This window comes from Henckelia pumila, chromosome 1 (assembly GCF_033568475.1).
Source record: "Henckelia pumila isolate YLH828 chromosome 1, ASM3356847v2, whole genome shotgun sequence".
Classification (NCBI taxonomy): domain Eukaryota; kingdom Viridiplantae; phylum Streptophyta; class Magnoliopsida; order Lamiales; family Gesneriaceae; genus Henckelia; species Henckelia pumila.
The window spans coordinates 72,850,359-72,877,663 of record NC_133120.1 but is presented as its reverse complement, the minus strand read 5'-3'; the positions used below and the strand labels follow the sequence as shown (position 1 = coordinate 72,877,663).

The window sequence follows — 27,305 nt, the reverse complement described above, 5'->3', positions numbered from 1 at the left end:
GATGCCTTTGTCTGTTTTCAGGAGCTTAGGACTTGGCGAGGTGAAGCCCACAATGATCGCATTGCAGCTAGCTGATAGATCTATCACATGTTCGCTTGGAATCATTGAAGATGTTTTGGTAAAAATAGATAAATTTATTTTTTCGGCGGATTTTGTTGTGCTAGATATGAAGGAGGATGCAAATATGCCACTGATATTGGAGAGACCTTTCTTGGCCACTGCTGATGCCAAGATTGAGGTGAAGAATGGTGAGTTGTCGATGGGTGTGGACGGAGAAAGAGTTATTTTTAACATATTCAAGAAATCAAGTAATCCACCCATCGAGGAATTATGCATGATTGAGCGAGTTGTGAAACTAGATGGTCATCCCAAACTTGTTCATGAGGTAGATTCAAAGAAGAATGATCCAAAGGTGCCAAAGAAGAAGAAGAAAACGAAGAAGAAATCAAAGTTTAAAAAGGTTTTTGAATATATTTGGAGGGTGAAAGCGAAAGGAAAGACCCTCAACAAAGCGGAACCGGGCTAAAATTGAAATACAGTCGGGCTATGGACTATAAACTAAGCGCTTCTTGGGAGGCAACCCAAGCTATTTTTTTTTGCGTTTTTTTATTTTCTTTTAGTTGTTTTTGTTTTTGTTTTTATTTTTATCATGAGGAAACTAAATATTAATAATGATTTTGAATTGTGTAGGTGAAAAATTATGGAGCTGAAAGAGTTTAGGAGCCACCCCTGATGAAGAGTTTTGAAAGATTAAGATGGTGCCGAGTACTGACGCTTGGTGCCTAAGGTATGTGTCCCTTGTTTTTAATGAATACTGTACATTGAGGACAATGCACAATTTAAGTTTGGGGGGTGTTTAAAAATTGTGAAAATTTTCTAATGAGTTAGTTTGAGTTAAATGCATGATGTTGTAATTGTGTTGGCCTATTATGAAAATAAATTTTGTGTGATGAAAAATTTTATGTTAGCTATATTTAATCTTGAGTTCTCACATTTATGCACGAATGCCATGATTTTCGATACTCCTAGCAATTAGAAAAAAAATTATGTGGATTTGTGATGTGGATTAGAGGATTTGATACTTAACTCTTGTGATTTTTACTTGAAACTGAGGTAGATTTTTAATATCACAGAAGTGATTTAGGCATTTTTGAATTCGTTGAGCCTTTTTACCCATTATTCATTTGTTAGTTATATAAATTATGAAAAATTCAAAACAAATTGAGTAGCTAAAAAGTTCAAAGAAAAGTAATGGCGGAGAAAGTAAGGTGAGGGGAGGCCTTGAAAAGAAAAAAAATGGATTGAAATTCTAGTCCAAATACAAGACATAAAGATGGAGATGTATGGAGTAGAAGAAATTCAAGAATAATGTCTCGCAATGCAAATAAAAAATTTTAGCTACTCATTATCCTGCACAAATTGAAAATATTCAGTACCCTTTGCTTTGAATCATGAGTCATTGTTTACATTGATATACATATGGATGCTTATCTCCTGCTGATTATACTTGAGCCTAATGTTAACCGAAAAAGTCCTGTTGATCTGTGTGAGTAAAAGATTGAACTTGGTTGAGAGTATTTTGAAACTTGAAGGCGGAGATAATGATTTTATGAAGCTTACGTATTGCATGATTTTATCGAAAGTTAGGTGAGTAGATGAGATTGGCAAATCACACACACACGAGAACTCTTGAGAAAATTAGCCGACATGTGTATTGAATCTTGGAATGTATAAATTCGGAGGTCGACTATATTGCTCATTATTGTTTTGCTCGAAACTAGCAAAAGTCTAAGTTTGAGGGGATTTGAAAGTGAATTTTATGCACTTAATTTATATATGATTTGACTTGGATTTTGTTATGTATGGAGTGGATTTTATGCGTGTTAGTTGTTGTTTTTGTGAGATGCAAGGAATGACGCAAAAGTAGAGAGAAGAAGCGGAAAGCCGAATTACGTGACATCAAACTTCATAAAATTACTGGACATGTTTAAGAAATCCAAATCCAATCTTCACTGTTCAAATTAAAGATTATGATGTTTTAAAGTTGTTGTCAAAATTTCAGCTCGATCCGACGGCTAGAACTTGAGTTATGATTTTTACAAAAATGCTGCGCAGATGGTAAAATGGAAGAACAAGTAGCGCCCCAGCGCCATATTCCTAGCGCTCCAGCGCCCGTAAATTCATGTCCAAAGCACTTCAGCGCCGCCTTTTGAGTGCTCCAGCGCCAGACGTCTTTCATTGAAAAATAAAATACAAAACTTGAGTGCCCCAGCGCCGAATAATTAGCGCTCCAGCGCTGCGTAGTCTCCAAAAATATGAAAAGTCTCTAATCGAGTTTAAAAAGGATTTTATGGCTTGTTTTGAGAGGATACGAGGGTTTATAAAGTTTTCAGAGCATAGATACGGCTATTGAGAGTTTTGAAGTGCACAAGAGCTCGAGAATTTGATGCGAAGACGGAAGATGGCGACATCAGGCGACGTAAAATCTTAATTTTACTTCGTTCTAGTTTTTCTTTAAACTCTATTTTTCTAGTTTGATGGATTATTTGAAGAACAAGTTTTGTTTGATCTTTGAATTTGTTATGAACTAATTTCTTAGTCTAGAGGTAGACGGATCTTGACTGGAAACCATGATTGAGATATTTTGATTTATATATTTGAATTTTTCGCACAGTTTATTTGTGTTTTCCTGATTTTAATGCTTTCAATTTACTGGCCATAGATTGAATGATAATTGATTTAAAATCTATCACTCGAGAGAGGTAGTAGAAAATAATAGGAATTCTTGTCTAATAAATTAGAAGATTTTATAATTGAACAATCATTAGAAATAAATTATGGTGTACAGTCAAGTGAAGTCAAACCTCTAGCATTCATCGCTTATTGAATTTTCATCTCGTGAACTCGTGGTTATTTATTTTTGTTTCTTGCAAATTTTAGTTTGATATAACTCAAATCATTCTCGTATCTCTACATAGGATTAAGATTTTATTAGTTGCAAATATTTGATATAATATAATTTATTCATTCTCCGTGGGATCGACTTGGACTTAATTCCTATATTATAACTTGACATCGTGTGTTTGCGAGCAAAAAACATGCAACAAGTTTTTGGCGCCGTTGCCGGGGATTGAATTTTATTTGATTTATATTAAATTGTGCTAATTAGTCTTAATTTTGATTTAGAGCATTTTATTTTATTTTGTTGGTTCTAATTTTAAAATTTTTCCTGTCTATGCAGTTTATGAGAAAAAGCCAAAGTTTGATCCGGAAATCGAAAAAACTGCTAAAGCTTTGAGAAAAGCTAGAAGAGAAAAGTTGCAACAAATGGCTAAAAAAAGGGAAAGAGCAGTCAATAATGCTCCGGTGCCGATCAGAGATCACTTTCGACCGATGATCAATAATCATTATTATGGGATAGCTCGGCAGAACATCCTGACAAATAATTTTGAGTTGAAGCCAGCACTGATTAATATGGTGCAGCAGAATCAGTTCAGGGGTGCAGCTACTGAAGATCCAAATCTGCATCTGCGTACTTTTCTGGAGATTGCTGACACAGTGAAGATTCATGGTGTTACTGAGGACACCATCAGACTACGATTGTTCTTGTTCTCTCTTAGGGACAATGCTCGTAGTTGGTTGCAGTCACTACCTCTTGGAAGCATCACTACATGGGAGGACATGACATCTAAATTTCTGGCTAAGTATTTTCCGCCTGCCAAGTCTTCCCAGCTGAAAATTGAGATCACTACTTTCAAACAGCAAGATTTTGAGCAGCTTTATGAAGCTTGGAAGCGGTACAAGGAGTTGTTTAGGAAGTGTCCAAACCATAATTTTTCGGATTGGGAACAGATTGAGTTATTCTACAATGGTTTGAATGGCCCAACGAGGATTTCTGTGGATGCTGCAGCTGGAGGTTCAATATTTTCTAAATTTCCTGAAAATGCTTATAATATGCTTGAGAAAATGACTGTTAACAGTTATCAATGGCCGAGTGAGAGATCTGTAATAAGGAAGTCTGCTGGAATTCATGAGGTTGATGCATTCACTGCTTTGACTGCTCAGATGGATACTATTTCTACACAGTTGGCTGCACTGACCAAAGGGAATCAAAGTTCTATTAAGACAGAGTCGCTAGCAACTGCAGTAAATTCTGCTGATGGATTTGAGAGTGTGAAGCAAGCTCAATATGTGACCAACAGAAATTACAACAACTATCGAGGTAATCCTGTACCCAATCAATATCATCCTAGTTTGCGTAATCATGAGAATTTTTCATATGCAAATAATAATAATGTGTTGAATCCTCCTCCGGGATACAATACAAATAAGGGTGAGGGTAAGCCTCCTTTGGAGGATGTTGTTAATGCTTTTGTGCAGGAATCAAGCAAGAGGATGGCAAGGACTGAGACTCGCATGGACAGCTTAGAGACGCACATGGCCAACATGGGTGTTGTATTGAAATCCATGGAGACTAGCATTGGGCAGTTGGCGAACGCACTGAAAGATAATAACAGATGCCAATTCCCAAGTAATACTGAGGTGAATCCCAAGGAGCAGTATAATGCTATCACGTTGAGGAGTGGGAAGCAGGTGGATAATGAAGAGGGAATATATGAGAGCAAGACGTCTAAAAAAGTTGCAGTTGACGAGAAGAAGGTCGAGGAGAAAGAGTCTGAACCTGAGCAGAAACCGATGTACAAACCTCCTCTTCCATACCCCCAAAGGTTCAAGAAGAAGACAGTGGACGAGCAGTTCTCAAAATTCTTGGAGATTATCAAGAAGATACATATCAACATCCCTTTTGCTGATGCTTTGGCACAAATGCCGAATTATGCAAAGTTTATTAAAGAGGTGATGTCCAAGAAAAAAAGGCTGCAAGAGAATGAGGTGGTGAGCTTAACTGAAGAATGTAGTGTTGTGCTCCAAAAAAAGATGCCACAAAAGCTGAAGGATCCAGGGAGTTTTACTATTCCTTGCACTATTGGTTCTTCTTATTTTAATAGTGCACTTTGCGATGTAGGAGCTAGCATTAACCTGATGCCTTTGTCTGTTTTCAGGAGCTTAGGACTTGACGAGGTGAAGCCCACAATGATCGCATTGCAACTAGCTGATAGATCTATCACATATCCGCTTGAAATCATTGAAGATGTTTTGGTAAAAATAGATAAATTTATTTTTCCGGTGGATTTTGTTGTGCTAGATATGGAAGAGGATGCAAATATGCCACTGATATTGGGGAGACCTTTCTTGGCCACTGCTGATGCCAAGATTGAGGTGAAGAATGGTGAGTTGTCGATGGGTGTGGACGGCGAAAGAGTTATTTTTAACATATTCAAGAAATCAAGTAATCCACCCATCGAGGAATTATACATGATTGAGCGAGTTGTGAAGCTAGATGGTCATCCCAAACTTGTTCATGAGGTAGATTCAAAGAAGAATGATCCGAAGGTGCCAAAGAAGAAGAAGAAAACGAAGAAGAAATCAAAGTTTAAAAAGGTTGTTGAATATAAAGCGGAACCGGGCTAGAATTGGAATACAGTCGGGCTATGGACTATAAACTAAGCGCTTCTTGGGAGGCAACCCAAGCTAGTTTTTTTTTGCGTTTTTTATTTTCTTTTAGTTGTTTTTTTTTTATTTTTATCATGAGGAAACTAGACATTAATAATGATTTTGAATTGTGTAGGTGAAAAATTATGGAGCTGAAAGAGTTTAGGAGCCACCCCTGATGAAGAGTTTTGAAAGATTAAGATGGTGCCGAGTACTGACGCTTGGTTCCTAAGGTATGTGTTCCTTGTTTTTAATGAATACTGTACATTGAGGACAATGCACAATTTAAGTTTGGGGGGTGTTTAAAAATTGTGAAATTTTTCTAATGAGTTAGTTTGAGTTAAATGCATGATGTTGTAATTGTGTTGGCCTATTATGAAAATAAATTTTGTGTGATGAAAAAGTTTATGTTAGCTATATTTAATCTTGAGCTCTCACATTTATGCACGAATGCCATGATTTTCGATACTCCTAGCAATTAGAAAAAAAATTATGTGGATTTGTGATGTGGATTATAGGATTTGATTCTTAACTCTTGTGATTTTTACTTGAAACTGAGGTAGATTTTTAAGATCACAGAAGTGATTTAGGCATTTTTGAATTCGTTGAGCCTTTTTAGCCATTATTCATTTGTTAGTTATATAAATCATGAAAAATTCAAAACAAATTGAGTAGCTAAAAAGTTCAAAGAAAAGTAATGGCGGAGAAAGTAAGGTGAGGGGAGGCCTTGAAAAGAAAAAAAAAAAAAGGATTGAAATTCTAGTCCAAATACAAGGCATAAGGATGGAGATGTATGGAGTAGAGGAAATTCAAGAATAATGTCTCGCAATGCAAATAAAAATTTTTTTGCTACTCATCATCCTGCACAAATTGAAAATATTCAGTACCCTTTGCTTTGAATCATGAGTCATTGTTTACATTGATATACATATGGATGCTTATTTTTTGCTGATTATACTTGAGCCTAATGTTAACCGAAAAAGTCATGTTGACTGTGTGAGTAAAATATTGAACTTGGTTGAGAGTATTTTGAAACTTGAGGGCGGAGATAATGATTTAATGAAGCTTACGGATTTCATGATTTTACCGAAAGTTAGGTGAGTAGATAAGATTGGCAAATCACACACACACGAGAACTCTTGAGAAAATTAGCCGACATGTGTATTGAATCTTGGAATGTATAAATTCGGAGGTCGACTATATTGCTCATTACTGTTTTGCTCGGGACTAGCAAAAGTCTAAGTTTGAGAGAATTTGATAAGTGAATTTTATGCACTTAATTTATATAATATTTGACTTGGATTTTGTATGTATGGAGTGGATTTTATGCGTGTTAGTTGTTTTTGTGAGATGCAAGGAATGACGCAAAAGTAGAGAGAAGAAGCGGAAAGCCAAATTACGTGACAACAAACTTCAGAAAATTACTGGGAATGTTTAAGACATCCAAATCCAATCTTCACCGTTCAAATTGAAGATTAGGATGTTTTAAAGTTGTTGTCAAAATTTAAGCTCGATCCGACGGCTAGAACTTGAGTAATGATTTTTACAAAAATGCTGCGCAGATGGTGAAATGGAAAAATAAGTAGCGCCCCAGTGCCATATTTCTAGCGCTCCAGCGCCCGTAAATTCATGTCCAGAGCGCCCCAGCGCCGAATAATTATCACTCCAGCATTGCGTAGTATCCAAAAATATGGAAAGTCTCTAATCGAGTTTAAAAAGGATTTTATGGCTTATTTTGAGAGGATACGAGGGTTTATAAAGTTTTCAGAGCATAGATACGGCTATTGAGAGTTTTGAAGTGCACAAGAGCTCGAGAATTTGATGCAAAGACGGAAGACGACGGCATCAGGCGACGGAAAAGCTTAATTTTACTTCGTTCTAGTCTTCCTTTAAACTCTATTTTTCTAGTTTGATGGATTATTTGAAGAACAAGTTTTGTTTGATCTTTGAATTTGTTATGAACTAATTTCTTAGTCTAGAGGTAGACGGATCTTGACTGAAAACCATGATTGAGATATTTTGATTTATATATTTGAATTCTTCGCACAGTTTATTTGTGTTTTTCTGATTTTAATGCTTTCAATTTACTGGTCATAGATTGAATGATAATTGATTTAGAATCTATCACTCGAGAGATGTAGTAGAAAATAATAGAAATTCTTGGCTAATAAACTAGAAGATTTTATAATTAAACAATCATTAGAAATAAATTGTGGTGTACAGTCAAGTGAAGTCGAACCTCTAGCATTCATCGCCTATTGAATTTTCATCTCGTGAACTCGTGGTTATTTATTTTTGTTTCTTGCAAATTTTAGTTTGATATGACTCAAATCATTCTCGTAGCTCTACATAGGATTAAGATTTTATTAGTTGCAAATATTTGATATAATATCATTTATTCATTCTCCGTGGGATCGACTTGGACTTAATTCCTATATTATAACTTGACATCGTGCGCTTGCGAGCAAAAACACGCAACAGAAACAAATAGCACCATATATACGAATCGATAAAATTTGATGGATGAAATCCCCATTGTCACAAGAAATCAATTTATTTTTTAAATATTTTTTGGAGTTGATATCTGAACAAGGTCAGTGTTGTTTTTCTGCCCGATTGAGTTTTGGCTTCTAATTCTTCAATGGCATCAAAGACAAAAAACAATATGGTTGAGATAATTTTTCCTCTTTGATTTCCTTCCTTTTGAGAAAAAAAATGTTAATAAAATTATTACTTTTGTTTTAATACATTATTGTAGATTCAATGAATGACAATGAATTATTTTTTCAAATCAAAGATATAATGGTGGGTTGCGACGGGTTGTAGGTCGTCCCGTCATTAGACCTTTTGACACATCTAATTTTGAGCACACTATCCTATAAAATTTATTTACGAACAAGGGGATGTACGGTCAAAATTTAAAAACATGGGAATATATGTGCACACGACTTGAAAACACGTAAATTTAATAGAATATTATTCTTTTTTCATAGGTCGTTTTTAGCAAATTTGAAATTTCATAGAGGTATTATATGCAATTAAATTTTTTTTTATTCTCGATGATCTATTTGTGATTCTGATTTTCAAATATTAATCATCATTACCTTGTTCGTACATGCTTTTAGGGTACATATGCTCAAGATTTGAAAACACATAGAGTTAATAAATAATTTTTTTTCAAAACAAAATAATTTTAACCATTTTATTGTCAGTAGTTAATAATATTTGGTCAATTGTTAAATAAATTTTTTTATGGGGAGTTATCGAAAATCTCGACATTTCATAGGGATAGTGTATATGATTAAATTCACATGCTAGGTATATTAGAGTGAGGTTTGGTTCAAGAGTTAAAAGAACATCAACATTTCAGAATTATTATTTATTGGTTAAATATTAATGGATGAATAGATATATGATTTTGGAATTTATGCATGATCAGATGTATTTTACAAGGTACATATTGATTTTTTTGTTTTATATTTGAAAGTTTTACACTGCACAAGATAAAATTTATAGTGCAAAACTCTTTTTATTGGAGTATACAAGAAGAAGATGAGTAAGAGAAGTTAAGATTGATGTATTAACAATCAGTTAATAGAGAGCAAAAAATTATATATATTATTTGAAAGATGATTTTTCAATGAGCGGGGGAGGTATAATGACATAAATTGATATTGAGAAGTCAATAATTATTTTCTCCACTGTGAAAAAATATTTATAAATATAAAATTTCATAAATCTATAAAATATATCACGTGATAATATTTATATCTACAAAAATTTTCATCTTTAATTTGTTTTATCTGTAATTGTACAATTGAACTAATATTTATAAATATAGTTTGTCAAACACGAGATGTAAACAAAGCAAAGAAATATAAGTATGTTTGCTTTCAAAAAAAAAAAAAAAAGAAATAGAAGATTAACGTATTGATGCTAAAATAAGGAAAACTCGGAGATCATTGGTGATTAACACATCATAAGCATCGAGCTTTAAGATATTAAAAAAAACAGGTATATAAGCAACATGACCGAGAAAAAAAAGATAATAAACAATAAGAAAGATCAAGAATTGCAAGTTTGAGATTGTATTTTTAAAAAATAATGAATTTATGAATATTGTTAGCCATATTTGTCTTACTATTATTATGTTCCCAAATATTTGACATAAATGTACTTTTTTATTCAATTGAATAACTAATATGATACAAGCAAAGTGCTCCTACGTGCAAAGCACGTGTTCTTTACTAGTTTTAACTAATAGTTCAGACAATGCTAGGAAAATTCTTGGTGTGTTTTACGCGAGGAACTCATAATTGGAAATATGTTCATGAATATTTAACAAAATACTACGAGTTTTCGCTCAACCATATCTATAATTATCTTTGATATAAACAAAGTATAATGTTCATATAAGATAAGTTCGATAATTATCTTTGATTTGAAATTACAAACGGTTAACGCTCTTCTTTTATCTTAACATGAGAGAATTAAAAAGAAAAACAAGGAAAAGATTTGGATGGAAAAGTTATAAAAAGTGTTTTTTGAAGGTTTTTTAAAAGAAAGACAAAAAAGGAAATTGGGAGGAAAATTTCTTCGAGTGATTCTATACTACATCGAAGGTGTTTTTTTCCCTATTTTAATACCATTAGATCACGTGAAACCCTTGTATTTATATGAAAATTGACATGTATGTTGATAATCCAATAATTATAATTTGACCACATCATTGGAAAAAGCACTGCGGGTCTTCCCCCCTCTCAACCAAATTTTGACAACCATTAATTATATTGGAGCATAGAATAATATTATGTGTATATATGTCAAGCTAAATTAGTGGAGATAATTAGAGCTAATATTCTGTATAGGTTTATTCTTAGGAACTAATGATTGTACATCCATATTCCTAGGCTAATCACATATCTCTATATATGTTTGTAATATGTATGAAATCTGCATTAATGAGAATTATTCTTTTTCCCAATTTCTTCATGGTATCAAAGCAGTAATCCTTGCACGCTGCTCATATTTTTCTTAATTTTTTTTTGTTATGGCAGATGCTATTGTTGTTACTGCAGGGTCAAAGGATATTGCTGTTGGTGATGTCAATATCTCTCAAAAATTGAGTTCAGTATTGTTGAATGAATTCAATTACCTTCCGTGGTCGAGAGCAATTACCATTGCTCTTGGTGGTAGATCAAGGTTGGGATTTATTAATGGTACTTCCAAATCTCCTGAATCAAGTTCGTCGGAGTATGAGGCTTGGCTGTCAAAGGACCAACAGGTTATGTCATGGATTCTTAACTCGATGGAGCATGACCTTGCAGCAATTTTTAGCTATTCCGAATCTGCTTTGGATCTTTGGAATGTCGTTCGTGACATGTATGGCAACCAAAACAATTCTGCAAGGATCTTCCAAATCCACAGGGAGATTGCAAGTCTTCAACAAGATGGGAAGCCATTCGTAAATTTGCTAGGGAGTCTGAAGAGTTTGTGGAGCGAGTTGGAGATTTATAGACCTCCTACTATTGATGCAGCTATTTTGCAGAAGAGAACAGAGGAGGACCGTATTTTTCAGCTATTGGCTAGTCTTAATCCTGATTTTGAGGATCTAAGAAGCCATATTCTAATGAGTACCGAGTTACCATCCTTCAAGAATATTTGCGCGACCATTCAGCGTGAGGAAATACGCCGGAAATTCATGCCCAGTTCTGTTATTCCCAATCCTCCAGATGTTCGTGCGTATATTACTCGCTCATCCTCTGAAGAAAAGTCTTACAAGGGCAAACGCCCTGATCTCAAATGTCAGCATTGCTATATTACTGGTCACTCGATTAATCGTTGTTGGACTCTTCACCCAGAGTTGAAGCCAAAATTTTCAAAGGATCAGAAGAGTGGAGGATATCAAAAACGAATCCCTGATCATAAGGCTCATATGGCTACTCACTCTATTGAATCTTTCTCATCTAATCCTGTTGCTTTACTTAATGATTTCGCAAATTATTTACAAAACAGGCATGGTCAGGAAGCTGTCCAAGGTAGATTTATTAATCAGGAAAAGGATAAATCAGCTGCACTTCTTAGTCAATTTGCTGGTTTTTTGGCTGATGCAAATTCTGATACCAACCAAGGTATTCAGATTGCCTTTCTAACTGCATTCGAAATTAATAATTTGCATGATGTATGGATCATTGATTCTGGTGCCACAGATCACATGTCAAATAAGTTAACCCATGTTTATGATTTTCATCCTTTTTCTACACCTTCTTTGGTATCTGTAGCAAATGGGAAAGGTGCTCCTGTACAGGGTAAGGGCAAAATTAAACTTGTTTCAGATACTATAGAGTCCGATGTTCTATATGTTCCCTCCTTTCCATTTCAGTTGCTTTCTGTTCACAAACTGACATCATCGCTCAATTGTGAAGTTATATTTACTCCTCACAAGGTCATATTTCAGGACCCCGTCACCAAGGCGATGATTGGTGAAGGATTTCATTTGCATGGACTCTACTACTTCTCTCCTAACTCTCAGGTTACCAAGGGATTCCAGGCTATTTCCTTTCCCATTACTGAGCAAGATTTATGGCATCGCCGTCTCGCACATCCTTCAAATAATGTTCTTAGCAAAATAAATCGAGTTCTACCCAACGGAACTCTTGATTGTGATATCTGCCATTTTTCTAAGTCTTCTAGGCTTCCTTTTAACTCATCATTGTCTCGTACTACTCAGCCATTTGAGATTGTACATTCAGATGTTTGGGGACCTTTTTCCTCCTCTCTAGATGGATTTAGATATTTTGTAACTTTTATTGATGATTTCTCTAGGGTTACTTGGGTGTACTTATTGAAATCAAAAAGTGAAGTTTTTGAGTTCTTTAAAGACTTTCACATGTTGGTTACCACTCAATTCTCAGCTCATATTAAAATTCTTCGATCTGACAATGGCACCGAATATATGTCTCATACCATGACAAACTATTTGATTTCTCACGGAATATTGCATCAGACTAGTTGTGTTAGTACACCTCAACAAAATGGGCTTGCCGAACGTAAAAATCGTGACTTGCTTGAGAAAACTCGAGCCATAATGCTTCAAATGAATGTCCCAAAACAGTTTTGGTCTCACGGTATTCTTACTGCAACCTATCTTGTGAATCGCTTACCCAGCCGAGTGCTGGATTTTAAATGTCCTCTTGAAGTATTGCAGGACAAGGCACCAGATTTGTCCCATCTCAGAATTTTTGGTTGCACCTGTTTTGTACATGTTCCAACTGCTCACCGTGACAAGCTTGATCCTCGAGCTGTTAAGTGCATATTTCTTGGTTATTCTCAAACACAAAAGGGATACAAATGTTTTGATTTTCTCTCCAAGAAGTTATATGTGACTAGAGATGTCCGCTTTGCTGAACAAATTCCATATTTTGTTGCCTCTGGTCAGGGGGAGAAGCTGTCTGAGCTATTTCCCTTACCTAGCATTAATGATGGTCACCAATCCACTCAAGATCTACAATCTACTCACGATTTACATCCTAGCCACGCTACCTCAGAACATTGTGATGATCGCTTGGATATCTCTAGTGCTCTTTCCAAGGAAGCTATTATAGAATCACCAGAGCAAAATTGTTCTGATACACAAGGTGAATCAATATCTTCCCGACGTAATCCTCCGCGGATGCGTCACCCTCCAACAAAACTTGCAGATTATGTTGCTCATACGGTCAGGTATCCTGTCACTAATTTTCTGTCATATCAACGACTATCACCCTTGCATACAGCTTTCCTTACAACTATATCAAACGTTCCTGAGCCAAAGAACTTTCATGAAGCCAAATCCCAGGCTGTTTGGCAGAAAGCTATGCATGAAGAATTAACTGCTCTTGCTGAGAACAAAACTTGGACTATAGTGCCTCTTCCTCCGGGAAAACATGCAGTTGGCAGTCGCTGGGTGTTTAAAGTGAAATTCAACTCCGATGGTTCTCTTGATAAGCATAAAGCACGCCTTGTTGCTCAAGGTTTCACTCAGAAATTTGGTGTCGATTACAAGGAAACTTTTGCTCCCGTTGCCAAGATGGCCACGACACGAGTTCTCTTATCAGTTGCTATCAATAACGGTTGGTCCTTGTTTCAGATGGACGTCAAAAATGCATTCTTGCATGGTGATCTCGAGGAAGAGGTGTTTATGAAGCTTCCTCCCGGGCACCCTCAAAGTGACAATCCCAACTTAGTCTGTCAACTTCATAAATCAATTTATGGTTTGAAACAAAGTCCCCGTGCATGGCATGCCAAGTTGAGCACTGCTCTTGAATCTCTTGGTTTTAGAAGGAGCTCAGCTGATTCGTCTCTTTATGTCCGGCTTGGTTCAGTTGACAAACTTGTGGTATTAATCTACGTGGATGATCTCATTATTACTGGGAATAATAATGACTCTATTGCTCAGTTAAAAACGCAACTTCAACACAAATTTCCAATCAAGGATCTTGGTTCATTGAAGTACTTTCTTGGAATTGAAATGGCGACTTCCAGCAAAGGGCTATTCCTTAACCAGCGTAAATACATTTTAGACTTACTTCAAGATGCTGACATGTTACACACCAAACCCGCTGCTACTCCTCTCGATAGCAAATTGAGGCTTGCTTCTACAGAAAAAGCCCTAGACTCACCAAGCTATTATCAGAAACTTGTGGGAAAACTCATCTACTTGACTATCACAAGACCAGATATTACGTTTGCAGTTAGTCTTGTTAGTCAACATATGCATGCTCCAACTATTCAACATCTAGGCATGGTAAAACGAATCATGCGGTATCTGAAGGGTACGATTGGTCGTGGAATAGTCATGACCTGTAATGGTCACACTAATATTATGGGATATACCGATTCTGATTGGGCTGGGAATGCACTTGATCGTCGTTCTACTACTGGTTATTGTATGTTTGTTGGTGGTAATCTGGTTTCTTGGAAAAGTAAAAAACAACATGTGGTTGCTCGATCTAGCGCTGAAGCTGAGTATCGTGCAATGGCTTCCGCAGCATGTGAGCTCGTATGGCTTGATCGTCTTCTTGTTGATCTAGGTTGTCCTAGTTCTATTCCTATGAAACTTTTTTGTGATAATCAGGCCGCTATGCACATTGCTTCTAATCCCGTGTTTCATGAAAGAACCAAACACATTGAAGTAGACTGTCACTACATTCGTCAACAGGTTCAATCCAAATTAATTGACACTCAATATGTGCGTTCCAATGATCAACTAGCTGATGTGTTCACCAAAGTGTTGACGACTACTCAGTTCCACAGGCTTTTGAGCAAGCTTGGATCCATCAATCCTTTGGATCCAGCTTGAGGGGGAGTATTGGAGCATAGAATAATATTATGTGTATATATGTCAAGCTAAATTAGTGGAGACAATTAGAGCTAATATTCTGTATAGGTTTATTCTTAGGAACTAATGATTGTACATCCATATTCCTAGGCTAATCACATATCTCTATATATGTTTGTAATATGTATGAAATCTGCATGAATGAGAATTATTCTTTTTCCCAATTTCTTCAAATTACTTCACTCTATTTCCTTTGTTTTGTTTTGTTTTGTTTTTTCCCTCCAACTACTCTCCCTCTATTTCCCTCTTTTCTTTTCTCTTCCTTTCTTTTCACAAAAAAACAAAAAAAAATTTCGAGCCAGCTGAAATCAGAAAACAACACGTTTTGTATGTGTAGACTATTATTGAACTTCCGCCAGTTCCAGCAACAGGTCGAAATCAGCTGATAATGCGGGACTTGTTCAGGCGTAGAATTTTGAACTCAAATTCTTGTAACTATTTGAACAAAGTTACAATCTTTACTCCCAGAGCTTCCCAATTGCTTTGGTTTTCGACTTTGTTCAAGCCGTCGAACACACCTCATAATTCCAAGAAACACGGTAAAACTGGCGACTTGGATGACAGCAGAGGAACACAAGGTTTTGGGTCGCTGTTCCATGAAATTCTTGGTATTTTTGGGACTGAAAGCGCCGTGGATAAAAATGATCCATGTGGGCTATTGATATCAAAAGAAGCTCGACAGAAACTAGGTGACGCTAGTGTGGCAGGAGAGTCCGGATGTAGTCTGCATGATGTTTGTGGAAATGCGGAGGAGAGATTAGATAAGGTAATGGTGGAAAAGCTACAGGTTTTTCCAGACGAACATGAGTTAGTAGATGTCAGTCCAACGGTTCATAAGATCACTGAGGTCGTAAGGGGTGACAATGGAATGGCTTCGATGGAGGAAAGACTGGAGAATGCTGGTTTCGAGTACAATGAGGAGGTTGTTGTGAAGGTGTTGAAGAGGTGTTTCAAAGTTCCTCATTTGGGTTTGCAGTTTTTCAATTGGTTGAAATTAAGGGAAGGATTTCGACTTACCGCCAACATTTGCAATCAGGTGATTCTCCTAGCCTCAGAGGCCAAGGAGTTTGGATTGGTTGAGGAATTGGTGGAGGGGATGGAGAAGAGTTTTTATGGAAAGAACGTTAAGACATGGACTGCTCTTGTGTCTCATTATGGTAGAGCAAATATGATTGGCAAAGCCTTGTCTATGTTTGAGAAAATGAAGAAAACTGGTGTTGAACCTGATGGAATCACCTACAGAACAATGTTGCTTGCGCTCTGCCATGGCAAAGAAGGGGGCATTGCTTTGGAGTTCTACAAGGAAATGGTGCATAACAAGGTGGACATGGATGTGGGACTGTATAAACAATTACTCAAGTGCTTAGCGTTGTCTGGAGATATTGCCTCTGTTCATTTGGTTGGTGATAACATGATCACAAAAACTGAGATTCCCGAGCCTTGTGTTTATGGTCTGATGTTGAAGAGTTTGTGCATTGCTGGAAGAATCAGAGAGGCCTTGGAATTAATTCAGAATATGAAGAATAAGAATGTCAGCCTTGACAGCGAAATTATTGTTATGCTTGTGAAGGGGCTTTGTAACACAGATAGGATTGTGGATGCGTTAGAGATAGTGGAAATGATGAAGAAAAGAAATATTTTTGATCGAAAGATATACGAAATCCTTATAAGCACATACCTGAGAAGAAACGAAGTTTCCAAGGCATTTAATATTTTCCAAGAGATGAAGGATTCTGGTGATGTATCAGTGTCTGCTTACACAAATTTGATGCAATACCTTTTCTGGAAGAATGATTTTCAAAAAGGTATTGAGCTTTACAATGAGATGATAGAAATGGGAATTCAACTAGATAGTTTAGCGATAACTGCCGTTGCTGCTGGTTATGTTAGACAGAATTGCATTTCTGAAGCATGGAAAGTTTTCAAGAGCATGGATGAGAAAGGAATCAAGGCCACTTCTAAAGACTATACAATATTTATGAAGGAGCTCTGTAAAGTTTCCCAATCACATGAAATTGTCAAGGTTTTGGAAGAAATGCATGCCCGCAACATAAATATTAGAGATGATACGTTTAAGAGGGTCCTATCGTATCTGGAAAAAAATGAAGGGGCAGGGAAGTTAGAAGCAATGAAGCTGAGGCATAGAGCTTGTGTGTTTTATCACAGAGGCAAATTGGAAAAGGAAGGTAATCTGGGCACTTATCTAGAATTGACTGAAAAATCAGAAGTCAATCAAGTGGAACAACCAAGGTTGCCAAATACCTTGCCAGGGTTAGTGTCAAGATCTTGTGGACAAGAGATACTTGAAGTTTGCCAAATCTTATCATCCTCAACTGATTGGAGCTTTGTGCAAGAAAAACTGGAAAAATGCTCTTTCCAGATTATTCCAGACTTCGTGGTAGAGGTTTTGCGTAATTGCAGGCTGAATGGTGGAAATGCCTTAAAATTTTTCTCTTGGGTTGGGAAGAAAACTGGATATTTTCACGATGCACAATCATATAACATGGCCATGAAAATCGCTGGTCAAGGAAAAGACTTCAAAACAATGAGAAGCCTCTTTTATGAGATGAAGAGAAGAGGTTGCTCGTTAACATCTGATACATGGACAATCATGATAATGCAGTATGGTCGAACAGGGTTGACTGATATTGCGTTGAGAAATTTTAGAGAAATGAAACTTAGTGGTTGCGAACCGACTAAAAGCACTTACAATTCTTTGTTAATATCTCTTTGCGGGAAAAAGGGTAGGAAAGTTGATGAAGCAATCCAGACGTATCAAGAAATGATTCGAACGGGGTGCATTCCTGATAAAGAAGTGATTGAAACTTATCTGGGCTGTTTATGTGAAGTTGATAAAATGTCAGATGCCAGAAGCTGTGTGAAATCCTTACTTAAATGTGGTTTCTCGGTTCCACTATCTTATTCCTTGTACTTTAGGGCCCTGTGCCGCGCAGGGAAGTTGGAGGATGCTTTGCCCTTGATGGGCGAAGTAGGCGCTGAAAGAAATATCTTGGACCAGTACACATATGGTAGCTTGATTCACTGTTTACTTCGCAAGGGGCTATTGGAAGAGGCATTGGACAAGATGAAAACCATGAAAAATGCCGGCATCCATCCAACTGTTCATGTATACACTTCTTTAATAATCTACTTTTTCAAGGAGAAAGATATAAACAGAGCTTTGGAAATATTAGAAGAAATGAAAAAAGTGGGTTGTCATCCTACCACCATCACTTATTCGGTGGTGATTTGTGGTTATGTAAGAATGGGGCAGGTTAGAGACGCTTGGAAGGTATTCCATCATATAAAAAAGAATGGGCCATCACCTGATTTTAAGATGTATTCTATGTATATCAATTGCCTTTGTAGAACTGGCAAGTCTGAAGAAGCTATCAAACTTATTCCTGAAATGATGCTTAATGGGATTATTCCCAGTACAGTCAATTTTAGAACAATTTTTTATGGGCTAAATAGAGAAGGCAAACCTCATTTGGCCCAGATTGTATTGAAGAAGAAGTGGGATCTCAAAAGACAGAGAAAATTGGTATCGATAAGACACCTCCTTGTTTTCTTACTTTTGCTCTCATCACAATACTATCATACTAAGTTTGTTATATTTGTCCTTTGTCTCCCCGCAGCATCCCGTGAATGACTAATCTGTGAGATACATGCACTTTTTCTCTGCCGTATGGGCTGGTTATTAGGTCCTAGTACTTTTCATCATTGAAGAATCAGGCGACAATAGCTTTAGGAATCAACAGAATAAAAAGGTTAGCACAGACTGGAGTAAATTTATTTCTTTTGGCAACTTTTTGCTTTTATGCTTCTCTGCACATACAGTTTCGATGTTCCCTCTTAGAAATGTTTGTGTGAAGTCAATAATGAGCCATCTCTCTCTAGAGAAAAGGAGGTAATCAAGGGGTTCATGATGTTGAAGATCTTGTTCAAATCAGGCAATGGCTTCCGGATCTGCTCAACAAACGAAGGCCTGTCCTGGCGAGCTCTTTCTCAAGATGGAGTAAGAATTTCTTATGATCAGAACATGTTGCCTTTTTAGACTTGTGTATAAAGGTGGTTGGAAATTTCATTCCGTATCCATCACATTTTCAAAATTAGCTGTGTATCAATCTTCTCCTCCTCGCCCGAAGTTGTACTTGCACACATAAAGTAAACTAGTTCCCTATTGGGTATTGGATGATTATTTGCTCGAAACTCATAGATGTAGAAAAAGTTTTTCACATGAATTGAGGGGTTGGAGGGAATAGCTATTCCGAAAATTCTTCGCGTCAGGTTTCACATTTTCTTTACTGATCTTGTCATACATGTTTCAGCAATATTCTTATGGCACTACTGCATGCAGAAAAAGACATCTGATAAGGTCAAACACATGGTGGAGGCCATAAAGAAATGTTGGTGGCAACAAGCTGGCCCAAGAGCAGAAGAATAGCCGATCTTGGGTGTTCTTCGGGGCCGAACACTCTCTCAAACATTAAAGATATTGTGGAAGCTGTGGAGGCTGAAGCCATGGCCACTACTAGCAAAGCACCTGGTGTATCTCAATGATCTTCATACCAATGATTTCAATACAGTTTTTCGGGCCTTGCCCAATTGACATAGGGAGCTTAAGACACCTAGTTGTATTTATGTAGCTGCTTGTGGCAGAATCTTTCCAGATAATTACTTGCACTTCATCTGTTCTTCACACCGTTTGCAGTGGTTGTCCAGGGTACACCACCTCCCCATACCCACCTATTGATGAACGCATCAAGCTTGTAGATGAATATATATTTTGTGCATTTGATCAGTTGCAGGTTCCTTCAGGTATTTATGATGAGCATTCAGCAGGGTGTGTCTATAAACAAAAAGAGCATATACATATCAGAGAGGAGCCCGCCACAAGTGCAACAAGCATACTAAAAACAATTCCAACAAGAATTTTCACTGTTTCTCAAGTCAAGGTCCCAGCCGAGGAACTTATTGGCGGAGGACAAATGGTGCTCACTTTGTTGGGAAGGAATGGCCCTAACCACCATGAACACAATATCTTATGGAAAATTCTATAGCTATCTTAGTTACCCAGGTATGTTTATGTGCAGATCAGATAAATTCTACAGTATGGATGATTAAATAATCAATCTTTTGATTTTTGATAGGGTTAAGTTTCGGAGGAAAAACTGGATCCATACAAGGTTTACTTTTATTCGCCATCAATAGAAGAGTTGGAAGAAGAAGTAAGAAATGAGGGGTAATGTAAAGTAGTGATCATAGAAATGTATGAAGATGCAGGAAATTGTTCAAGCTATGGAGTGGCATTGGCCAACACAGTGAGATCCGTTCAAGAATCGATGATCATGAATCATTTTGGATAAACATTAATGCTGGACAAGTTGTTCCACCTTTATGCCGATTTGGTATATCAACATATGCTTAATCAAGATAATAATATCAGCTCCATCATCATAGCTCTTGTTCTTGCTAAACTTCGGTTAATGAGATCCTACGGTGCGGGGATTACCCTCACTACAGATCCAATGATTATCAAAGTGTTTGGGGACGACGGGAGTATAATCCATCCGATTTTTGAGTCAGAACATTAAAAAATTGTTTGAAAATAATGCATGATAATAAAATTAAGAAATGAATGTGAAATTCTATTTAGGTATTGTTTGGTGTAGCTGAGAAAACTTCACATCTTTGTTTCATTTGGCATTTGACTAGAGTTTTACTAGAGTTAAAAATAAATATATTTTTCATATCTTGATTGGCTCGTTGATTTATCTTTCCTCCTCAGTAATTCAAGTGACTCACGTTGTTATTATTATCTTATATTTTATTGTCTTGTTCCACAAGTCAGGTGGTAACTTATAGTATTATTAATTTATTGTTTTACATGGACTTCCATGATGTATGGGGTTTTAACCTGTACCTTGAAGTTGAAGGGAATTTTTTTCTACCATATCTTTAGGGTTATACTTAAATATTTAAATCAATGCATGGTTGTAAAATGATCACCTGTATTTATTTCACGTTGTCGAATGTATTATATCACATAAAAAATTCTACAGGTTGTACTATGGTTCAGGTTTCTTCCGATTCTTCCCTTGCTGTCCAAGTAGCGACTTCATCGGAGGAAATTCGTGAGCCAGTTGAAAATACTGTAGCGGACATTCGTGTTCTATTAATCATGTTTATCGAGAAGCTAATAAACTTGCTCATTGTATTGCCAAATTTGCTATTTCTAATCCATCACCATTGTCTTGGGTTGATGAGGTATTTTCGGATTGGATTGTATCGAATTCTTTTGATGATTTATAATATGTTTTCATTCTAAAAAAAAAAAAAACATGATTAAACGTGGAATAAACGTAAAACGTGATTAAAACGGTAAGATTTGGATAAAAATAGAAAGGAACGGTCAACTCTATGTTGACCATATTAAACATCATTAAACATCATTAAACGTGTTTAATCAAGATTAAACATGATTTTTTTTTTAAAAAAATTATATCAATTAAAAAAACTCAAAATGAAAACCATTTTCTTCGAAATCAAAGAAATACATCCAGTCAAGGATCATATATCTCTCAAAATTTTTCTCTTCAATTTTTTTTGTGTTCTAGGCAATATTTTAAGTTTTTGATGTCTAGCTATAGACACTACTAAAAATTATAATTTTGATATTTTGTGCTTTTAAAAATTTGAGAAATTGTATGTTACTATTAAATTTATTATATATGTGTGTTATTTAAGCCAATATATTGGTAAGAGATAATTAGAATTTTAATAAAAATTTAAAACGTTTTTCACGTTTTAACTTGTATTAAACACGTTTAAACTTATAAAACTTGAAATTTGATCCGGATGTTTCGCGTTTTTTAGAACTTTGATGCAACTAAGACAAACCAAATGATATTATAAAAATAAAAATTTGAGGAAAAAAATATTTATTTAAAAAGTTTAAGATTTAACCTAAAAAATTTTCCGGATTTGCAATAGAATTTCATATCCGTTAAAAAATGTAAAACCTTATTTATGCTGAAGTTGAAAAGTTTTAATTGTAAAATATCTATATCTATGTTATTAATACAATACTTACCTTTTGGTGAGGTCATTTTTGTAATTCCAATATTAGCCTCTACATTGTCGATTTTTAATGGAAATGTGGAAACAGTGAAGGTTAACTTTAAAAAAATCATAATTAAAAACCACCGAAATTTAAAATCAAGATTTTATTTTGATATTTAAAAAACTAAATTCAATGTAAATTATCAAAATATTTTATAATGAAAATGTAACACTTATCACGCACACAACGAGTGTGCTTCGGTTATTAGTATTTATGAAATATAACCATGCCACGTTATTTTGACATTTTTGTTAGATCTCATGAACCATAAACATATATGGTACTATGCATGTGCTTTATTTTGACATTTTTGTTTCCATTATATGTTAATTAATAATTATAGATTTGGATTTAACTAACCCAAAAAATTAGCCCAAAAGATAATATTATTCAAGTACATATGTGCAACTACTCACAAAAAACGAAAGTGAAGTTTACAAAAACAACATGTGATCTAACGTCCAACACAACTGCTGAGATTTTATATGTGACATTACGGGATCTTGTCGTTTGTAGGTTTTGACGAAACCTGAGCAGATTCCCTTTTTGGATCTAATAATTGATCGCAAGGCACATAGAAAAATTAATCAACAGTTGTTAATTAAATGCCGATCGAATCGTTCAGCTCATACTAAAAATTAACCACAAAGCAAAACCAAAAATGTCAGCCATTTTCATCAAACCACAGATAGGTGCCACTGTATTTCAATCAAGAAAATGGAGCAGAAGAATATTGGACTTTTCTTCTCCAAACCGCAGGAAAATTGTTTGCTGGCACAGCAGAATTAGAGGCCATCGTCTAAATACAACTAGTACAGTAATGGGAACTGCCAAAAGTTTTGAGCAGAAAGCTGCTGCCTTCATGACTCGAAATATTCATGCCACTCTCAATAGTTTGGTTGGTAAAATGTTTTCTGCTTGTTAAATGCTTGCTTTCAAGAAGGGAAGATCCGCAAAAGCACTGTGGTGTGAGTTGGTATGTTTTGGTTTTCAGGGTTAATGCGAGATCCTACACTATGGTTATTACTCAAATCATGTATCTGATCATCCATATCTCTACATATTAGCATAATTAATTATATATTATTGATGTGACAAATCATAAAACCTTGGATTTATGATTAAAGTAATACCTTTAAGGTAAGTTGAACTATACTGGTTTTCGGTCTCATAAGTAGTCAAAGATGATCAATTTATTGCAATAGGATCAAATTTTGACCATTTGCTGGGCGAAAAGTCAAAGCAAACCAACTTACATGACGATCTTTGCGGTTTTTCCCTGTTTAATTAAGAACATTAATGATCCTGAATTCATCTGTTTGAGATTGATGTATGCAGAGCAAATGGGTAGTGTCGGCGGTCTTCGGCGCAATCGTGCTGTGGAGACACGACACGGGATCGTTGTGGGCGCTCGCGGGTGCAGTAGTCAATGTCTTGATATCAATCCAGCTTAAGAAGATTCTAAACCAACAAAGACCAGTTTCTACAATAAGATCAGACCCCGGGATGCCGTCTTCTCATGCACAATCCTTCTTTTACACCATCACATTCCTAAATCTGTCAAGTATATATACTATCTCCGCATTTATGCTACACTTAGTGTTTCATCATATATACTACAGCCTTGATTATAATTTGATGTGTTTTCTTTCTCAGTGGTAGAATTGCATGGGATCAGTGGCCTTACAATGAGTTTAAGCGGACTTTTTTTTATATTTGCTTCCTACTTTGTAAGTACATGAACTTTAGCATCTTGGCATTTTTTTGTTTACAATGCAATAAACCACGATTAATCGTGTCGTCGGTGTTGCAGTCGTGGCTACGGGTCTCGCAACAAGTTCATACAGTGAGCCAGGTCATTGTAGGAGCTGTGCTGGGATCCATTTTCTCAATCTTATGGTTCTGGTCTTGGAAGGCCTTCATCTTGCACCGGTTCACACCGGCCTTATAGATTAAATTTCCGGTGGTTCTGGGCTCATTTGGATATACTAACTATGACCATTTTTTCCGGGCTTTTGTAAGTACAAGGATTCCAATGTATGTAAGTGGTAACTAGGAAGAAAAGTAGCAAGAGAAAATTATGGTTTTATGATTGTGATTTGATAATTTGTGTTCATTGAGCAAGGTATTGCTTGAGTGAGCTTTTATGAAGCATTTCTCAACTTTTCGTTAACAAAATTTCACAAAATTTCAAATTTTTGTTAACGAAAAAGCTGAGAAGAGTTTTTAATAAGTTCTCTCAAACACTACCTAAATCTATATTACTTGAAAAAGATTCGCAAGAGTTGACGAAATTTGGATGTGAAAGACGAGACGAAAAATGTAGATAAAAAAATAAGATAAATAGGTAATCTCAAAGGAAGGGAATGAAAGTGTAGCTATCTTCTCATTTCTTGTATTCTGAATTGTACTGATCTATCTCCTAGATTATCACAATTCAGAAAGTGCAATCGGTAACATTGTATGTTCTCCGGCATCATCTATTTTAAATTGGATATGATTACACAAAAACTCGTATTAGACTATCTCACGGATCAACTTTGTGAAACGAAATTTCTGTTCGAATCGACCATGAAATAATAATACTTTGTATGTCAAAAATATTATATTTTATTATAAATATGATTCAGGTCAAACACGTCTCATGTAACCAAGAAAACAAAAAACAGCATAACCAAAAATAACTAGCATATGAGCCGCCGAAATCGCTTGACGGCACACATGTCGAATGCCTTCAAATGAAACATTTTGTATTAACACATAACCATAAGAAAAATTTATATTCATGAGAGTTGAGACGGGTCGACTCGATCCAAATATACAACACCAAGAGCTGACGCCTTCGTTGTACAAAGTTAGTGTTTGGAAGAGCTTCTAGGAAGCACTTATCAGATTTTTCTTAACAAAATTTAATAAAATTTTCAAAATTTTGTTAAAAAAAAGTTGATAAATGTTTCTTATAAGATCTCCCAAATACTACCAAAATCTTAGGATACTGTGAAAGGAGCATCCATCTCATCTTTTGGGCGAGTAGACTGATCGACCCACCATTTAAGAACCAAACAAAGCAAGGGCGACGACTCTTCAGTAACCCAGGATGACCCGACCCCTTCGACGGGGTGGCTGCACTGTTCTTTGTACTTAAAGCAGTGTATGTAATCTTTGAAGATTGCCAATTTCTGGATCGCCCGGGAAGAATGTGGAGAAGAACCAAAACAGAATGGTTCCGAAAATTCAAAACGTTGAAGGGATGCATTCCTTCAGGTGCTTCAGGAATGCTCGGGTCGGTAGATCTGTCTCTGCAACATCGTTCTGTGTCCAAACTATGTTCCCGAGCTGGTGTTGATTTGTCGGTATGTAGTTATCTTTATATTTATAAATTTTCTTTTTTACACGCTTATATTTTGGAAGAAATTGGTGAAGAACAAGGTTCTTTTACCAATATCCCAACACTTTGATTCAATGTTTTTTAGTTTTTCCAGCACGAAAATTCTCTGTGCGTATTTTTTAACCTTCTTGATTTACCTATTTCCTTTATTTATTTTCCTTTGTTAGGATCACTTTCTAGTTTCTACTACTATTTATCAGTGTTCTAAAAAGCGCGAAAAAGCGCCGCTTAAGCGCGAAAAAGCGTGAAGCGTGAGCAAAAAGTTTTGCTTTGGACAAAAGCGTGAAAAAAGCGGTCAACCCCTTGGTTGACCATATTAAGCGCAAAAAAGCGTGAAAAGCTCGAAAAAAACGTGAAAAAATTTAATTTTTTAAAAATAATATTCAATTAAAATTTTAATTTTTATTTAATATTTTTAACTTTTGAATTTTATTTTAAATGATAAATATTTAATAATATATTTTTTTAAAAAAAACATTTAAATACATCAAAATTAAATTTGTTTCGTACACTTCCTTTCTTTGCGACTAAGAGATGAAATCTGGTCTAACGCAAACATTTTACTCTAGATAATTTGTTATTTTGAGACTTACGTTTTTTATAACTTGAAAATTTATGTATTTATTCTTAAAATCTTTAAGTTTATATGTTATTTATTCTATAAATCAATTTAATATAATTAAAATTATAAAAAAATAAAAAAAAACGCTTTTTCACGCTTAAACTTGTTCTCAACTCGCTTAAGCTTGTAAAGCTTGAAGCTTGACCGTGACGCTTCGTCACGCTTCATGCTTTTTAGAACCTTGTTATTTATTAGTTAGAAATATAATATAATAATCAAAATACCTTGTACCCAATTTAGGGATGTCAATTTGGGTGGGTCGGATGGTTTCGGGTTGAGTTGAGGAAAATAGTTTTTAAAAAATTCTCAACCCGACCAAACCGAACCCGAACTAACCCGAAAATGCCCAACTCGAACCCGAATCTGACTAACCCGATCAACTCGATTTTTTTTATTTTTTTTTATTTAACAAAATAATTAAATAAAAATTCAAAACACACAATAATAATAGTAATATTTAATTTAATCACATAATAATAAAATCTAAGCTTATATATAATTTAAATTTGAAAGTTTTAGTTGTAAAAAATTTAAAGTATATTTATTAAAAAAATAAAAAATTATTTTAAAAAATAAAAATTGTACAAAATAAACATTAAATGACGAAAATTTATTATATCAATATACAACACATTTTTTTCAAGCATACAACCTATAAAAATGTAACAATTTTTTTTAATTTTATATAAAAAAATAATAATAATAAATAAAAGTTTCGGGTCATGTTGGGTCAAACTCAACCCGAATCCGGTTAATTTTTTCAGGTTAGCTTTCGGGTCAATCCGATTCAACCCCGCACCCAAAAACCCCAATCCTAATCCGATATTTTTCGATCGACTCGTGTCGGATTGACGAGTTGAATTGAATTTTGACACCCTTGATACACATCACAAGCCTCCCACACTCTGAGCAATTTCAATTTATTGAAAGCGACCGAGAGTAAAAAAAGAGCCAGACTTGGATAAAATCGGTGCTTGTTAATAGAAAAGTTTCAAGAAAATTTGACGAGAGCGTATTATTTATATATTAATAATTAATTCATTTGTTAGATGGGCTTCAGCATTCATCCTTATTTGTTCAGGACAGCAGCCCAATTTCTTCTTGGCCTATTATGCATTTACGTATTCAATTGTTTTGCCTCCTGTTTGGATCACGTACGCCTGCTACAGCGAAGAAGAAAAGGGAATTATAAAAAGAACCTGCTTTCTATCTTACAATATTTATATTTTTCTTGGCCTTG

General features: G+C 35.4%; 1 protein-coding gene, 1 non-coding gene and 1 pseudogene across 3 annotated transcripts; 2 read left to right on the top strand and 1 right to left on the bottom strand.

Moving 5' to 3' along the window:
• Positions 1-3,730: 3,730 nt before the first annotated feature.
• Positions 3,731-3,836, bottom strand: LOC140876884 (small nucleolar RNA R71). The gene has a single exon (XR_012149114.1). It is a non-coding gene; the product is annotated as a small nucleolar RNA R71 (small nucleolar RNA).
• Positions 3,837-15,164: 11,328 nt separating this feature from the next.
• On the top strand, positions 15,165-18,947 carry LOC140880628 (putative pentatricopeptide repeat-containing protein At5g06400, mitochondrial). Of its 2 annotated transcripts, XR_012149704.1 has the most exons (3): positions 15,165-18,473; positions 18,568-18,699; positions 18,830-18,947. XR_012149704.1 is itself a non-coding variant. In XM_073285242.1 (2 exons), exons 1-2 carry the CDS (start codon positions 15,318-15,320, stop codon positions 18,583-18,585), a joined length of 3,174 nt encoding a protein of 1,057 aa, XP_073141343.1. In that variant the 5' UTR covers positions 15,165-15,317; the 3' UTR covers positions 18,586-18,947. The 2 variants fall into 2 exon arrangements, 1 of the variants encoding a protein (XP_073141343.1); XM_073285242.1 differs by having other exon boundaries at positions 18,568-18,947.
• A 3,928-nt stretch (positions 18,948-22,875) lies between these two features.
• LOC140864972 (lipid phosphate phosphatase epsilon 2, chloroplastic-like) lies at positions 22,876-24,195 on the top strand (annotated as a pseudogene).
• The last annotated feature ends 3,110 nt before the right edge of the window (positions 24,196-27,305 follow it).

What these genes read in the sequence shown, in the direction of transcription:
- LOC140880628 (XM_073285242.1), top strand. Translation starts at nt 15,318, where the DNA reads ATGCGGGACTTGTTCAGGCGTAGAATTTTGAACTCAAATTCTTGTAAC.